The 18,947-nt window shown below is 37.1% G+C and overlaps 1 protein-coding gene across 1 annotated transcript in view; it reads right to left on the reverse strand.

Moving 5' to 3' along the window:
• Window positions 1–18,947, reverse strand: part of PIP4K2A (phosphatidylinositol-5-phosphate 4-kinase type 2 alpha) — a 112,024-nt gene that overhangs the window by 40,055 nt on the left and 53,022 nt on the right. Inside the window, exons 2-3 of the mRNA XM_075746354.1 lie at window positions 6,995–7,092; window positions 5,787–5,883 (exon numbers count right to left, since the gene is read on the reverse strand). Of these exons, the coding sequence (XP_075602469.1) occupies window positions 5,787–5,883; window positions 6,995–7,092 (195 nt within the window). The remainder of the gene's footprint in view (window positions 1–5,786; window positions 5,884–6,994; window positions 7,093–18,947) is intronic.

Here is an 18,947-nt window from a genome sequence, read left to right on the forward strand (position 1 = left end):
TTTGTAAGAGGCATCCTCAAGAGTCCTCAGAAGCCAGCTAAAACACCACCTAATGCTTTATCCTTTAGAAGTCTATTTTTACCTTGCACATTGGTCAATAAAAATAGCAGCAATTTGTAATTAAGTAACACTACTGATATTATTGATAATGCTAGTTATACCAACACCAGGTATCAAAAACAGTAAACTGATTTCCAGAGAGTCTTTGGTTGTTTCTAAGAGCAACAAGTTAAGCTGTTTGGACCTATTTTTTTCCAACTGAAACAATTTTTGTGAGAAAACACATGGAGCAGAGTCACTAAAGTACAGGAAAAGCTTGTGGTCATCCCCCCTCTCCATAATTGCAAGCTATATTTATAACTGGCAAAGTATTGCCCTCCTCTTCAAAGAGGAACTGCTGGTGAGGCTCTTCCTCCTCTGCCCTCTTTGCTTAAAATGTTCACAGCACGGATATTTATCTCCACAGTGGGAGGCCAAGGATTAGCCACAGCCTCCAAGAGGGTGGAGAGATTTAAAGGTCAATTTAATTAGCTCATTCTAATCTCTTACACATCTAATGTAAATGTCATTGTCTTCTAACTGCTACTTTAGCAGACAAGATTATATTTTAGAAACTTTGAACATGGGAAGTATGTGTTGGATGTCATACAAATGTTTGGTGTAACTAACCTAAAAAGGGAGCCTAACAGAAATTGTCATTGGGTCAGAGCTTTTCCTAAAAAAGAGAAAAAGGGCAATAGGAAAATTCTGGTGATAAAGCACGGGGAGCTTTAGAAGAACAGTAATCTTTCAAACTGACTGGCTTAACAGCTTCACATTGATTTAAATCTTTCCCATTTCACGATGTCTGGACAAAGGCAAACAACAGTTTCTGGTACTGTGATCTCATCTGAAAGTCATGGAACGCTAAAGCGAGCTTCACAAGCCCAACGTACCCTAAAGACAAATCAGATCACATCCCAGGCTATTTAAGAGTGCCTCTGGGCAAGCTCTGCATGAACGAATAGGCAAAAACAAGTGCACAGATGATGCTCTGTGATGACTGAAATCATAGGTCAGTGGAAAAGCCTGGCAGTGGTTCATTGCTGTTAGAGAATTACATACACACGGTCTGGCTGTTCTTCTGTGGCAGCAGTTACAGTGGTGCTGCCTGGCCCATACACAGCTTCTCATGAAGACAAGCTTGCAGCTCCCCCCAACCTCTTTTTTTTTTTTCTTCCCCCTTTTTACAAGACCTCAGGAATCATGGATATGGATGAATTAGACCTGAATTACCGATTCAGAAGCGTATCAGAGACACACGGTGTCCCACAACTGGAAACAGCTGCTCCAAGGTTTTTTTGCTGTAATTTGAAACAAGCAGCTCACTTCTGGGATGGTGTTCAGGACAGTGTTTTGCCAGTGATTTCTAAGAGAAGAAAGGCAAAGCGCTAGTGTTTTAACCCAGAGGTGTCTGGTTTTGTCATATGGGGAAGGGTAGGGAAGACTTTTGGGTTTACTTTGTATACAGCTGGCTCAACACCTTACTACCACTACTGCCTATGCCCACGTCAAACAAGATGTCAGCAGTTCTGAACATGTTGGTGCCCATTTCCATTTGGGATTCCCAAACTGTACACTCTGCTACAAGTACCTCATCTGACAGATGAGCTAAAGAACTTTTCATGTGCTTGACAGACTTACCATGCTAGAATGACCAGCGCAGGAATTTTCTTTTCAAGACAGTTCTTGCTTCCATGATTTTTTTAATGCTTTTTATTAAATATTCAATGAAAAGATCATGTCTTTGGAAAAAGATCCAACTGCTAACATAGTTGCTGCTGAGATATTTATTGCTGACCTTGTTGTCTGCAGTTTGATGCTAGAGGTGGCTCCTTCCTTCCCAAACCAAGGGCCAATAAATGGAAGCATGAATTTCAGTACAGAAGCAGAGTGCTCTGATAAATATTTCTCTGAAGAAACATCTCTTAGATTTTGAGCTCTTAATACGATGTCTTAGGATTGGGTAAGTCACACAAAATGAGCAAAAATATTCACAGGTTGACGAGAATTTTGGTGATCTGAAGTTTAGATACTTAAAGAAAATTATATTAAAGGCTAACTTTGAAAAATTAAACTAGAATTTGCATTATTTACCTGATGCCAAATTAACCTGGACTATAAATCCAGATCTACTTTACTACATCTGTTTTCTAATCTCCATTTTTTCTTTTCTGCTAGGAACTCTCAAGTATTTTCCTGACAATGTTAGGAGGATCTTAAAGAGTTATGGATTCTTTTTCAATGAAATAGAAGACACCAAAAAAAATTCCAAGATCACGATAATTTATCCTATCAAGGCAAAATCTGTCATTATTTAATGCTCTGGCTTGTGGAGTTACTTTGACACTTTAAAAAATTATCTTCAACGTGAGATCCATATGTAGTTACTTGTAACATCCAACAGCACAAAACATAACAATCTCTTTCTCTTCAATAATTTATATTCTATGTAAGTGGTTTTTCCATTATTCAAATGCAATTTTGATTCATACTGACTAATCGTCATCTGTGTTTCCCTTTCTGAGAAAAGCAGCCAGACCATTTTTTTTAATTTGATGCAATAAATACCTTAGTAATATGGGATCACCAAGAAGATCAGCATCTAATAAAAGATTTTTTTTTTTTTGACATAAGAACAAAGTTTCTTAACAAGACTGAAGACTTAATTTGTCATAACATGTTTCCACAGGCAACCTTTGAATAAAACTCAAGGTTTAACTAACTTGCTGTCCATAATAAAGAATAAATCAACAAAAAACCCCACTCAGTATTAGCAACCATACATGTATCTCCATGAAACTTCAACCCTAGTTCAGTACTAATCAAAACATCTCAGAGATGGCCAGCCAGCTATGAAAGACAGATACATGTAGGACAGATTTCCAAAGATATCTCAAAAAAAAAAGAGCTGGTTTTCATCATGTGAAGGGAGGGAGTCCATTATAGGAACTGTAATTGCCATTACTAGAAATGACTTTCTACAATTCAGGGAATTCCCCTGACACTGAAGAGTCAGACTGCTTGTAGGAAAACCCCCATACTTCAAGATGTAAATCTCTCTTCAGGGATAAGAGGACATCTCTCTAAAAGAAGATCCTTATATTAATCATTCCATATGTGAACTAAGTCTATGTGTTAAGTAGTCCACAAAATTACTATACCAAGTGAATAACACAACATCAAAAATTGAGTATAGCCCAGTAACTGGAGTGTACACTACCAAATTCTTTTCGTGAGGTAGGTTTTTTTTTTAGTCTTTCCTTATGAGTAAGCACTATCTGTCCTCTGGAACCACTTGTCAAGGATATATGCAGAACATTCTGAAAACAAAAACATTTAAAATGAATGTTCTTCCTGATTTAAACTGATGTTTCTAACTAATGAACAAGGTAATTGGGTTTATCTATCTAAACCAATCCTATCTTGCTCAATAACAGGAATGACATTGTTCACAATTGATTAAGACTCCCCTCCTGAAAATCATTACATAAGAAAAACTATCTAGAGAAAGTTATTGGCTATCTCTTCCATAAGCTTTCCCCCAGTTCAATACTGCACAGGCTTTTTCCAATTCATGTTTGGCTCCGAGTATAAGACAGTCATTTTAACCAATATTCACTGGAATAACTTCCTTGAAGACAAAGATTATCTGAAGAAAAAGTATATACAGTGAGTCTCCCTTTGTCAAATGAGACTCCCTTTTTAAATCACAGAGAACATAATATTAAAATGAAAGCAACTTCTGCTTTTAATAGGAATAATCCCTATCTTACCCATGAGGTAACTTGAATTTTCATTTATGTGTATTGTTGTAAAAATAATTTTAAAAGTGTTCAAAACACATTATTACTTTGAGCATTTTTTAAAAAAAATATCAGATCAGTCCAGTAGGATAAGAATTCAGTGTGATAAACTGCTTGGATTGAAGAAAAAAAAAAAAAAAAAGAATAGTGAATGCAGACATTACCTTTCCTTGGGCAAGAATTAACATTAACTATCTTCTGTTTTGAGTTACATATACTTGAAATACTAAATAGCATTTAAGAATTTTTTTTCTAACTACTACTACATTTTGTTGAATCGAAAACCAAGATGTGGTTGCATTTTCTTCTTTTGGATTGTTGTTTGGTTACATTGTCAAAAAAAGCAAACCACATCACTTCAAACAAGTATTTTTGGTTTCAATCTGAAAACACAGACATCTTATTTAGTGACAATCCTTTAACATTGTTTTATCACTGTTACCATTAATAAACCCAAACAGCAGTATGACATAGTTACAACAGGAATTTCTGTTGTAGAACAGTAGGGGAAGTGGAAACATTTCCCAGTGCTGCGGAACACAACATTTTTGGTTATGCTAAGTTTGCCAGTTTTGCCAGCTAACGACACCATCTTGTCTTCTCATACGTTTGCCAAAATGTAACTTTGATCGCCTAGTAACGTCATCACCCCATCTTCTAAAAGACATTAAGCATGAGCTGACACCATAATTTTAAGTTTAGGTGCAACGACATGTCCTTTCTCTTTGACACACTGATCCTTTTCCTTTGTCAAGAAAAAGGAAATCTTCATATAAAAGGATCAAATAACTCCCCAACTGATAGGATCTTCTTTGGTCCATCAGGAAAACTGAACCAGGAATGCAATTTGATATAACTGTTTTAACTGTAGGCCCAAGTCTTGGTGTATATTTCCTCTTAGAGAGTTGTTCAGTGAAGAGGGCTGCAGTACTCAGCCTGCTCAATGTAGCAAGAATGGGAGTGTTATGACAAATGCATTTTGCACAATTTGTTTAGCTACTTAAAACTGTACATTAAATATCTGCTCTTAATATATCTCAGTAACAGGCTGTAAACTCATTGCAGCCCACATCAAAATATTTTAGAAGAGCACAGCAGGAAGCAGATGCTGGGTTATACAGCAAGGGTTCCTTAGGACAGGACATCTCGCAGTGTGATGGCAGAAGGAATTGTCCCCGTGACTGAAATAGCGTGCATTAGGAGCAGTTAATGGAAAAGGGAATGTCAGGGGGTATTGGCAAATCAGACAGAAGCAGAGTTCAAGAACTTTCTTTTGCAAAGACAGCAAGAAGCTTTGATCGCAAGCAACAACCCTGCCAAATCTAGAGCAATTTCTTGATTTGCTGTATCTGCTCTTTGTTTCCAGATCCTCTCAACAATGGGAAACGGAGACAAAATGAAGCAGTATGAAGTTGGTTGGCCACAGGTCACTCCTTCCTAAACAAAAAGAGCACGAAGGAAAAAAATTAAAAAATAAAGGCTCTGATTGTTTCAGAAATGGCATCTCACATAGTCACATTGTGACTAGTCACATGAAGCAAGTTGTTATCCAAGTGACCTAGCTCAATACAGCATCTCTTGCCAGTAGTGTCCAGACATTATTTTTTCTTCCTATTGCGAGACGTATCACCCTGCAGTTTTAATAACATGGCTTACGACTGGGAAGTACTCTGATGGGAAGCACGGAGGACTAAAGATAGGAGAAGGGTAGGAATCAGAAGACGGTTACGGCAGGTGAAGATGTAAAACAGGAATTTTCTGCTTGTAGGTGGAAGAAGGAGTAGAAAGAGCGTCTTCTTTTTCTCTTAGTTTTCCTCCAACTTACACAAAAATAAAAGAACTTTATTTCAGCACATTGGCCTGTTTGTTCACAACTGCAGCATTACTAACCTTCGCAATCTGTATGTATCACCAGTTTAGGCATTTTGAAAGTGAACTTACCTGAAAGTCTTGATCATCAATTCCAAACCTCTCTCTTAGATTACGGAAAACCATTGGACAATATTCCTTAAATTTGAAATGACTTGGCATGTTTTCTCTGAAAGAACAGAAAACCAAATCAACTTCATTCACCTGCATATGCAATAAGTAACTCTAGAGTGTTCTGTCTCAATTCTGTTTGTACAAAGCAGAGGATAAGGAGATTTACAATCTCTCTTCTACTGCTTTCTTTTTTTCAATACGACTTGGCCTCACCATGTTCTTTTCTTTTTCTTTACAATGTTTAATAGATTTATACATATCTGTTTCTAACAAGCTACAATACCCTTGCATGAAATAAACACAAACTATATTTTGATAACTTTGGAACTTGGACTGAAAAGCAGAAAAGAATGTTTTCCCATCGCCCTAAAATTACTTCAAAGGTGACATCTTAGATTGGATTATACAAAAATTACTACACCATCTGTGACACCAGAAAGTACTGACAGTGCCAAAGCTTCAAGAAAATTGGACTCATTCAGCACAGGGCTACTTTTAATATCCTAGTGTTAATGTCAAACTTACACATGAGAAAAGTTATTTTGACCTTTGCCACAGATCAGAAGACCCGAAGTAGCAGAATTCTTCCTTTTACCAAATACATTCTTGAATAAAATTCAGGTTATACACAAACCAGCATTAACAGTTTTGTATGTCTGTACATACTGTTCATAGAGCATTTTATTTTTAAGAGATTTAGATATTACATGAAATAATATTAATACTTTTGGAGCTTCTATATGATTCATAAGATCTTGTATTATGGATTATAAAAGTTGAACATTATTCAGCTTTGATATATGCTTTAAATTCTCATTTTCAATGAGAAATTTCAAATATTTCATTTAATAAAAAGTACATGCAGACAAATTTATATTTTTAGAAATACCCAAATAAGTGCTTATACCAGCCATAAATAATTACACCAAGAAAGTATCACCTTCAATATGTAAGTTACTCATAAGGCAATAATAAACCATATGGAGGAAAAATACTACCCAACAGCCCCTGCTGTTGCTTTTCAGAACAGCACAGATGGTTGTTTATTGCAGGATTAACTTAATCATCAAAACTTCAGTCCCATCAACTGAAAAATAACAGAGTTCATGGTACTTCATAAAAATATCACTATCCGCTATCTACAAAGAACTGTTACTTGTACTTACTTATTGAAAAGGTGATTGTCCACCTTTATCTTTGAGTACGCTTTGAAATCATCTGGCATCAACATAACAGGGATTTGGACATGGCTCAGTTCATTGATCTAGAGAAAACAGAAAATATTTAGTTACTGATGTCTTTGCAAAGATGCTGCCTTCTGTCTTACTTACAAAAATGTTATTTGGTCTACTATTTCTTGCATATATTTCCCGGGAGTGAAAGTAAAAAGAATACAAAAGCAGACTTATTCTTTCCAGATTAAATGCAATCACGACATAGACGCTTTTGAAAAGAAGAAACAGCATTCCATTTTACTAGTTTCAGTAAAAAAAACTTTCAAAGCACACCTGGAGAGTACTTTTTATGGAAGGTCAATGAGGATGCCAGCAAAATGGTCTTTAATCCCAACACACTCCTTGTTTCATCAACTAAGCTACACTTTCCAAGGGTAACTCAAATTCTATATTTCAAACAACTGTTTACCTTTGCAGCTTATGAGCTAGTCTAACCTGTCTGTGTCTTCAACTATTTAGCAAAAATAAAACGAAACTTTGCTTACACATGAATGCACACACCTTGGGCTCAATAAGCAGAGGCTTGTTTCTTACAATAGTGCAGACCTCAGCCGACTTTTTGCGAGTCACAGCATTCAGACATTTTTTTGATTGTTCAAGTCAGACAAACTATTTAAATAGCTAATTTTTTGCTTAGAAATAGATGCAGAAATAAGCTCTAAGGTTGTCCTTATTTTGTTATATGTGTGGGGACCATCTATTCTTTCTAGCTTTGAAATAGATATTGTCAGCCTTCTCAAGATCCGTATTTTTCATATATATTTAAAATCCACTTCTAGTCACATCTTTTCGATAAAATGTAGACAACTTTATGTTACCTAGTTTGTAGGCATGTTTTTATTACTGCACGTATTAATCTATCCTGACTTTAGTAAATTTTAACTAAAACATGATAAGCATAACAGAGAGAATTGTGAGCCTGCAACGGTGCTTTCAACTCATGAATGAGATACCCATTACAACAACAGTCACCAAATACCCATGACATACATTGTACCTAAGTTCTTAGGGTGGTCACGCATCTCGATTTACCCAGTCAAATATTTTTGCTCATGCGGAGCACATTTTGCTTCAGCAGTTTTCTTCAGGGTTTAGGGGGAAAACCCACTCTCTATGAATACAAATGCACACTAGGGGTGGATATAGCAATACAGGGGCGATCCTCTGCTCTTAGCACTGCTTATCCAACACTGTTTTCCAACTAGGAAACTGTTAGTTGCCTGTAAATGCTATCCTGCTTAAGAGAGGCTTTTGGAGAAACCTTCACTGAAGCAGCTATAGGTTATAAATATGGGAGGGAAAAAAAAAATGGCCTCGCTGCAAGTATGATCTCTTGCAGAACTGAAGTTAAACGAAGTAAGAAAAGTGAGGAGCCTTTCAGCTCTTAAACAGAGGAGAGCACCAATGCAAGCAGGCAGGTCAGGTGGCCTCATCCCTTCTCAGTACTTTCGAGTCCCAGTAATGTCCCCTGCCATATCTCATTTTTATAATTCGGATCCCTGCAGCCCACATGAAAACTGACAAAATCTGTTGAATTTACTTTACAGAACGCTTCTTTGGAAAGCCCTGAAAAGTTCTAGATAGAGGCGTGACAGTTATATAGCAGAGCGGAGAAAGGAAACTGGAAGATGTTTTGGGATAGGCTGAACGTGCTCTGCTGCTTGGCGTTGTAAGGAGAACGCTCTTTCCTCCTTCCAAAGGGAGACAAAGAAGAAATTCCAGTAAATTTTTGAACACACAGCTGTACAAACCTAATAAATCATACTGACACCTCATTAAATACAACATAAAATAAAAAAAAAAGTTGATCGAAAATCACTACATCTAACATACATGCTCTTTACTGCAGTTGATATCACTGTACATCAATCTCACCCTGAAACCACAGGGCAGGTTCAGGAGTCTGCAGAACTAGTACAAATAGAGACAAGTAGATATATTACAGAGAGATATAAAACTTCAGATTTACTTATACAGAACTACCTACTCTCTTAGACTGCTGGATTGTACAACAAATTCCACCCTTGAGAGGGGTAACAGAGACCTACGTTTCCATCCTAGCCTACAGTGATCCCAAGAATATCTTCCATTGAATACTGTCAATAATGCTGAATTTACACATCTTCAAATGACCCATCTACAATTTGCAAGTTTGCATGCAAATTTGGATTTTAGATTTGATCAATGCAATTCTGATATTCACGTGCATTCACTTTCTTTCTTTTCTGTTTACTGATGTAAAGTTTCCCTGAATACACCTATAGAATTGCTTTCACGCTGTGAATATTTAAATTTGTGCTGTAATGGCACAGTTCTAATTGTGTCCGTAGGCCTTACAAATGTCATCTGCATAGCGGAATAGCATAGCCAAATGTGCTTGTATTTGCATACTTTAGAGATTCTTTTATTCTAAACAAAAATTCCAAAATAATTCTCCCAGGAAGGTGTGAATGTGAATGCACACACGCACACACACATCTTCCCCATCAAATTAGGCAAAAAATGCAGCCTAACAGAAGGTGGGGGGTTTTTATTGGGTTGTTGTTTGTTTGGTTTTTTGGGGGGGGGAGGTGGGGAGGGGAAGGTTGGGTTTTTTTGGGGGGAGGATTAGACAATATAATGGTTTGAGATTAATTCAAATCTGAGGTATATAAAAGGAATTTCTCTAGTATTTTAGGGGGTTCTGCTCTAGCAGGAGAGGGGGAAAAACAGCAGGTGATGAACACACAGTAGAAATGACCTTTGGTATAGCACACCAGCTGAGTAATGGCGTGTCCCAGCAGCACAGGCCATTAATTAATTTAAACCTTTTAAATATAAGGTCTGGTTCTTTGTGCAGTAGTACATTTTTAGGATAGATTTGATGAGGCCAGATTGGAAAGTGCGCACAAGACAGAAAGGAATACCCATGTCATTAGATCGTGGTGGAAACTGGAACCACACTGCGGGGGGAAGGGAGAAGAAACAATATCCAAAACTCCCCCACAAACAGCTCTTGAAAAGCTGAAAGAAAAGGGAAAGGTCAAAGGGATCAATTCTCCACTTTGCCATCACCATGTAAAGAAACAGCCACATCTGAAAGGCACTAAATACGAAACACAAAGAAGACATTTTGAGCCTTCCAACTAATCTCAGATGAAAATTTTGCTTCTTTTCCTCTGTGTTTGAAAGTCAAGCGTGACACAAAATTTTAAGATGCATGTGATACCTCTGCCAAGTATTATACGCCTCTCTTCATGTTACCAGTTAAATACAGCTCCCTAAGCAATAGCAAATGAAATGTTACTGTGAGAATCAAAGTTCAGTATTCCCAATTACAACAGAAACTGTTACAATAGCTGTAATAATTACATAAGAAATATCGATTTTCCTCTAAGGACTGCTTCTGAATGTAACAAAGTCATAAGCAAGAAATAATTTCCCACAAGAGATAATCACGACGCACAAATGAAGCAGAAGGAGCTCACTGGACAGAGGACTGACTTGTTGCTGAGGATTCAGGATCAAACATTCATTTCATTACAATTACTTCTAAGAGAACTAACACTTATAGCATCCCTACAATAAATGTATGTGCATCATACTGAGAAAGTTCTTTTAAGTCCTGCAACGTACATCCTTTAACTGACCTGATTTGTTGTTGCCAATATATTTTGCTGCAGTTCATCTTGTTATTTGAAACAGACAATGCTTACTGTATATTTGAGGAATTTAAATCCCATATAATAGCCTCAGAGATTATTTTAAATATGAATGACTAATATTTTAGTTGCACAGTAACCAGGCATATTATGTATAAATACCTCATTATTAATAACATTTGTAACTCATGCACACAAGATATAAGTGACCCAGAAACCTCCCTTTAAGTAATTTATTCAAATATCTTCTGTAACATTGGTCTAAAACCAGGTGTTTATGTGAGATGGAGACATCCCCCACAACTTACGAGCTTTAAGGAAGAACAATTTTAAAAGCCTCAGACTGGCATCATCCCTTTAGACACATGGTAGAAACCTATGTGGCTGTAGGGATCTGCTCAGAGCTGTAGCTCCATCATGGCAGGTGGGAGGGGGCTGAGGCAAAAGGAGGCTTTTAGGCAAAAACCGACTGATTGCAACTCATTTTGCTCCTGCAGGTTTAGGATTGAATTCATACTGTCAGGAAAACAGAGGTTGTAATTAAACTGCAAATAAGGGAATAATAAAAGCCTACTGGACATTGAATAAATAGTAAGACTCAGCTGGTAATGATTCTGAAATTAGCACACAGAGAGGTGTTCCCACAAAGCCATCTTATATTGGTGACATTTCAAATAGGCTTCTCTAATTTATATGATTTGAAATCAAGCAATGAATATATCATAAATTGTTAGGCATTATTAATGGCCCTTATTTAATTCAGATACATTCACCCTAAACACCACATTACTAGGGCAATGCATAATTAAACATTAGTTTTCATTCTGTCAGAACATAAGCAGCAATAAATTGCTTGTATGCAAAGCAATGAGATATATAAGCAGCATATAATAAAGGCAATTTACAGCATATATTGCATGTTTAGCTAGAGGAGCCAGAACAATGATCCTGTTCTCCAACAGATACAAGCTGATACCTATCACTACCATGCTGCAGTGAAAAAACTGTGTAACACATTACAGCTGGTATTATTCACTAAAAAACCCCCAACAACAAAGTACAAAATCAAAGAAGCTGTGTACATCAACATCCAAATTTCATCCCAAGCACATCACAAATCACATGGAGACTACTCAGCAATGCCTAGTGGTTCCTTTTGAAACTCTTCCCATTTAAAGCCTTCATTCTGTACATGGTTTCTTCTATTTAATATCTCAGCTTTAATACACAGCATAGATACCATTTCCTTTTAATTTAACATAGCCAGCCAGACCTGCTGGCTGAACCTATGGAGGGATTAGGTGTTTTCACACTGAACAGCTTGATAAAACATCTCAATCACAGTTATGGCTCTTGGCAGTTGCACACACAGGAAAATCCCTGCTCCTGCTGATGCAGGCTGAGGCTGAAGTCGTGAAAGTGCTACTTTCTTTTCAGCCCTGTTTAATCTCCCAATTCTCTTTCTGACCTGAAAGCCAGCGCACAGCAGTCTGTTCTGCAGAGGCAAACAGGCTACAACTGGTTGGTTACTCTGAGAGAAAGTCAAGTGCATTTTTCACAAATTTGTGTATTTTTAAACACAGATTTTGGAAGAAGTGGGAGTGGAAGAGACTTTGGAAGAAAGAAATTATTGAGGTCTAAAAATAGAATTGAACTTTTAACACCACCAGCAGTTCTGAGATTTTTATGTTCATCGTTTACTTTCTGCATCTCAGTTTCTTCTTTGGCAAGGAAACTTGCACAGAGCACTGAAGAGAGAGAAAAAAATCTGACAGTACTTTTCGTTCAGACACAGAGCCACCATTTTTACAGGGCCACAGGCTTCTTCAAAGGCACCATTAATTCACTTACTGGTAGGTTAGTGCTTACAAAAACAAGCCTATTGGCTTCTAATGGATTGCTCTTACAAAACAGGGCTGGAGAATAAGAATGGAACAGAGGAAAACTGTTGGGGCTATAAAATTTCACATTTAGAAGACTATTAGCCTTCATTCTTTTGGTACCTTCTTGATAACTGAACATCCTGCAGGTCTTACCAAACAGAGCATTTTCCTGATTACTAGAACACAATCACCTAGAAGATGAAGTTTCTTAATCTTATTAATTCTATTATCCTGTAAAAAGCTATTTCCAAAGCTGTTCCTATTTTGCCAGGAGTAGGGGTTTAGGTTAAAGCACAAGGGGCTGGGTGGTGACAGGCAGAGCTATAGGCAGGCATTTATATCCTCTCCTTCCCAGATGTGGAACCTGCCGCAGCACCGCTACCGGGACAGTAAACGCCTTGTGTTGAAGTATAAACTGAAAGTGAAGTGATTATTTTACAACTCTTTGAAATCTACCTTGAAGGGTCTGAAAAGGGTGGATGAGGTCAGCAGCTAATCAATTTTGTGGAAGACATTTGCCTGTTACAGGGCAAAACCATCATTTGATAAATGTCATTTGACAGTTTAAATTACACTCAAAGCCATTCTTGCAAGAGAAATAAAAGGTTAAGCTAAGTTCTGCTGTAGAGAAATAAATCAGTTCAACAAAATACTTCTTAATTTGTTTTAAATGAGGTTTTCATCATTTCAATCACACAAAAATTAATCTTCCCCGCCCACCCCCCCCGTAAAAGCACAAGGTAAAAAATACCTACCCAGGCTTTTTTTTTTATTAACTACACAATGTGCTAGGAATTTAACGGCACAGGAGACTTCTCCTATATAAGTAATTTCTGGTTACCTATTCAGAAACAAGTCCTGAAATTAAATCAATTAAATTACTAAGAAAAACATGGGGTAAAGTATTTAATTTTCTCTGAGTCTTTAGGCTCATTTTAATTTAAGGTATACGGAGAGAAAAACCCCAAACCAACATAAAAGCCCACCTAGCTGCCAGAGTAATAGACGTTGAAGTTTTATGTGTCTCAAAACATCTACCAGTAATTACTAGAGCAGCTTCATGTTTTTACAGTTCAGGGGACATCTGTCATTAGAATGCTGGCTTTCAATGAAATTCAATAATCTACTGCTAGCAAAGTAGGCCCAATTGAATCAAATGTTTTTCAAGTTGCCTTAATACAGAAAGCCATACTTTTCCCAAAGTACTAAATTCACTTTGCAAAAATATTAAATATACTTCATGGATTTCAAAATTCTGAGAAATCAAAACATCAATTACAGCTTTTTCACTTTTTATCAAAAAAGTAAGAAGACTTTTCTGAAGTCTCATGGTCTGACTTTGAATTAAAAAAACAACAACAAACTTCACAGCAAACCCCAGATGTTGTCATGAGACTTTTTAGTTGCTGTTTTCAAGAGTACAAGGATATCTTTGGGGAGGAAAGGTCTGTAGTACATCCATCCACGTAGAGAACAGGATATTGTGACATACCCAAGAAAGCTCTGAACAGGCGATTGTGACATACTAAATACAGTCTCAAAACAGAAGAAAAAAATAGTTTTGAAGAGCATTCATTTCTTGGTGTTTATCTTTAAATTTGAATATCAATGCCCAAAATCCAAACGAAGGATTTTATAGCTTAGTTATCACTCCTGTTCAGAGAGTTTGGACTCACAGCGTTTAAAGGACCTACAACAAAAGCACCAAAATCACGTTCCCTTTATCAATGTTTTGATAGAAGTTTTTAAGTCTTTCAACTCTCTAGGACATTTGCACAGCCTAGAAAATCCAGAACATCTGCTGTATACTGTCAGACAAGCGTAAAGCCACATTTCTACAGATTTGGTTAAACTTCCTGTGAATCTGCTTACACCTTTCAATGAGTGCAAAAATTAACACTTCATAATGTGCCAAATAATCAAAGACCAAATATAAATTAAGCAGCTCAGATATAATGCCTGTCATGATAATCCCCTGTTCTCCTAAAAAGCTAGGACAAATGCAATGGTGCATACAGAGATACTAGTGCACATTAATGAAATGGAAAATAGAGTAATAGAAACCTGACTTATTGGTAGTGGAGATTTCTGACATGCAAAACAGTTTGAGTAGCAAACAGCATAAAAAAAAATAAAGCGCTGTCTCAGTCGAAAAGGAAACTGCAAAGCAATGAAAGTCCTTCGGATCTGGATGAGTTGTGATGAGCACAATACAGATGAGCTCATCCTTCTTCGCTAATGTAATGGTTAAGAAGAAAACAAGACAAGGCATACAGCTCAGATAACAATTTGTAAGCTATTAGCTAGTGGGCTTGCCACAAATTTCATAAAAGAACATTTTATTTTTTCAGCAGAAATATCTCAAGTAATCTCTTTTTAAACTTCAATTTGTGTGCCGGAAAGTTGATGCACTTTAGTACAATTCTTCATAGCAATAGGTATCTTCAGTTATTGTTTGAAATACTGATTTAAAATACATACACTTATCACAGGGTCTGATTGCAATCTGGTCTGTATTTTTCCAATTAAACAATAAAACACTTATCTGGCAGCAGATAAACTTTAGTTCACTTAGCTCTGTCCTGAGAGCTTCACAAGAGAATACCTAAAAAGAGGAGGATGTTAGGAGGCACCAAGTATTTACTTATGACATAGGGAAAGGTTTAATAAAAGTAAGTTCAATTCTGTATACAAAGTAACACACAACTTACAGATAAATGTTCTGCTGATTTTCTAAATGATCTAATGTGGATTTCTGGAAGAAGAGTTCAACAAGCAGAAACAAAATGAAATAAAATTACACTTAAATTCCATGAATCATGTTACTCAGATTTGGACAGCAACCAACCTGAGCAAGCAACCAACCAGAAATCAGACTTAAAGGAGGCTATTAAATAATGCTCATCTCTCATAACAGCTTTTAAGATCATATTTTTAAAGTACAGCTTTTCTGAACAAGTAAAATGAGTCCTTGCAGTTGAACATAAAACTCCAGTAAGCAGTTGAACAAACATGGAGACTACCTGAATGCTATAAGTGCAAAATGAAATTCAATAGAAAAAAATTCTCTTCAACAAAGCAAGGAAAAGAAACCTAAGGAACCATTTCACATATAACACACACAACTCAGCTGCATAATTAAGAGGAAGGCTTTAAGAGCATCCTGCCTAAGAAGGACAAACTGGGATGGCTGCAGAATAAATGCCATAAAGCAACAATTTAAGGCATCAGATAAGCTTCATTTTTGTCAGATGCAATAAAAAAAATGTAGAGAAGCCAAATGTTTTGGTTAGTTTTACACTGGCATAATGAAGGTAATGTTGTTGTTGTTGTTATTAAAGAGAAGGAAGATCAATTTGTGACTAGGCTTTTTGGTAACACACTTGAATGTGCTGTCGCACATTCCAGCCTCACAGATATGTTATTATTTAGGAAATTGTTGACTTGTGTAAAGATGACATTAAAACATGATTCCTTCTGGTCATTTCTGACTGTGGATTAGGTGAAGGCTGAAGCTGTGAGGCAAATTTTCTGAAAAGAGAAGCAATGCCATTTGCATTATATAGATCTAATTTATGAAGTTATTTAACCGAACACAAGTGACACCAGAAGCAAGTACAGGAAGGTCATACTACAAGTATTTAACTGTTCTGCAAAGCAGTGCAGCAGTTCTTGGTAACATGGACCAGAGTAATCGGATCGCACAACGCACAGAACTTGCCAGTACACGTTAACCTTCAGCTACAACCGTTGGTTAGCTCTCAACCTATATCCTCCAGCAGAAGTAATAACGTTCTGTGCAGCACCACGCAAACTACCATACTAGAAGTCCAAATGGTACATATTGCATTTCCTCAATTTAGAGAAATCTCTTCATTCTCTCCCTAATGCATCCTGGTTGCACTATATTCCTCTTGCATTTACCATGTAATTTTTTTTACCTCAAAGCAGTATAATGCCTGAGGTCAGGCTAACAGGTCTGAGGTCACCTGGGAGGGTTACCAGCCTTCCAGATTTTATCAGCATGCCATCCAGACTTTTTTTTTTTTTTTTTGCGCTACGTGAAGCCACTCTGTGGGCTCTGTTTATCAAAATGCTGTCAGAGCAAAAGCAGAAGTTGTTGCTAGTCAGGACAACACAACAGCTCCTGGAACGAGATGTGAAAGGCCTTAAAGCCCAAGGAAACAGCAACAAAAAAAAATAGCCCGTGCTGGGTACAACCTCTCAACAGCCATTTGGGATTGCTAAAGTATTGTTCTAGCACTTTCCTGTCCACCTCTTCTGTGGTGGTTGAGGCAGGAATCTTTGCTCTCTCAAATATAGTTTCTAAACATGTATTACCCTCCCCTTCTGACAGACATATTAAAAATATACATTCATTCATATACATATATGTTTATGTGCCAGTTGTTTGCTGTTTGGGAAAGAAGAGTATCCTGGTGTGTTTACAATGAGCCGGGTTTTGCTTCTGCTCTGGATATCCTTTTTCCCACACAGAATCCCAATTTATTTTGGCAGTAATGCTATACACAAAATTTCACAGATTTATTATCATTACTTATCGGACATTAACTGCCCAAATATAACAACTGCAGCCTTCATTTTGCTGCAGACAGACTATTTAAATTACTGCCTGGTATTTCATAGCCCCAGAAAACCTTCCTGGCCTCGCAGAAGAAGAGGGGTGGGAGGGGAGGGCGCAGTGGAGCCGCCAGCAGCTCATTGACTCTCAAGTCCCATCACCCTCCCAGTTCGATTAAATTGGAAGTTGAAATGATTAAACAACTCAAGGTAAACATCTTTTTATCCCTTAACGTGAAATAAAATATAATTTGTTAAAAGCAACAGAATATAACCGCACGACCTTTTTCCTCAGTTTACAGGTCAGACTTTTGTTACTGGAGGATTTCACGAGCTTAGGGGGACAATAGGACACGTTCAATAGGCAAGAGGACATAAATCCGCTTTCTATTTATATTTGTCATAGCCCATAAATAAAAAAAGCAACTCGGGTAGTTTTAGTGCCGTTAATCTGAACATGCACCGGTGTCACGGTCTCTGAAGGGATCAAACAGAAATTACCAAACTTCGTCATTCAGTAAACATGGCAACCATGAAACATCACTTTTACTGCAAAGATAAAGATTAAACCAAACTGAAAAGATAAGAAATTTTCAGTAGTAGTTTCTACTACACTACCCATGGTAACATTGCTTCAAACCCAGTCGAAAAGCATTTTCCCATGATTAGGTGGCTGATGCCAGTATTTGATCAGCTGCCGCTCATTTCCTCTCCTGCACTCCAGAATCACATTTCCAAGACTCAGAGAGCAGAACCAGCCCACAGAAACTCTCTCTCATCACTGAGATTTGACTCAAGTTATGTATTGCTGATGAATAGTATGAGAAAGGAAAGCTAGCTTTTTTGATTACTTCCATAGTTGAAAATCCAAATTAAAAACATTTAACAGATTTAATTTACCCCTTAAGCAAGAATTTCATATACAGATATACATATTTTACACACACATATACATATAAATTAAAAACAATTAAAAAAAGCCCTGAGCTACCAACACGAATTTTCAACCATTAATGCTAATCTTTATATAGGAAATTCTCCAATGCAAATTAAAAAAATTTTTTTTAAAAAATACTGAGTGCTGAATAATGCACTCATTGCATTTTTGAAGATCTGAAGCCACGTAGGATCTAACAAGTAATATTTTTGGGACCAGAGGCATGAGCAGGCTGCCTGCGCAGCAGAAGGGCCAGCTAACTCGCCTCGCAGCTGCTTTGCATCACCGCACCAGCACAGGCGATCTGGAATGTGCACCCTTCTGCCCTCCGCATTCCTCTGCACACACATACTCATTTTTCCATTTTCAGTCTAAGAAATATTTTTTGAAAAACAGCATTAAAAAGGAAACGCTGCCCTTAGTTTTAATTGAATATAAACCTAAAGAATTGAAAAAAGTTTTTTTTTTTAAAGAAACTCACAGTAAAAGCTAATGCCATTTTTCTCAAGGAGACTGAGACCAAAAGCTGCCATAACCTTGTAAAATGCATCATAAAATGAGAAATAACAGTAATCTGCACTAATGACTGGACTTCCTGCACACAAGACAGCCATTAATTTCTCCTGTTAATTAATTTGTACAGTGGCAGAAAGGTGAAGTGGCTGAAGGGTAATGTGGTGGCCCTCCAAGCCATGAGGAGTCATAGGGAAGCACACATGCAGCAAGTTAAGGAACATATTTGTCATTTTTCCACCACCAGGAAAGATACAAAAACTAGGATGGATTAAAAGTACCTACTTCAAACTTGTAAGCTCAGGCTTTTTTTCTTGCACTTGATTCCC

The sequence above is a fragment of the Balearica regulorum genome, chromosome 2, assembly GCF_011004875.1.
Source record: "Balearica regulorum gibbericeps isolate bBalReg1 chromosome 2, bBalReg1.pri, whole genome shotgun sequence".
NCBI lineage: Eukaryota > Metazoa > Chordata > Aves > Gruiformes > Gruidae > Balearica > Balearica regulorum.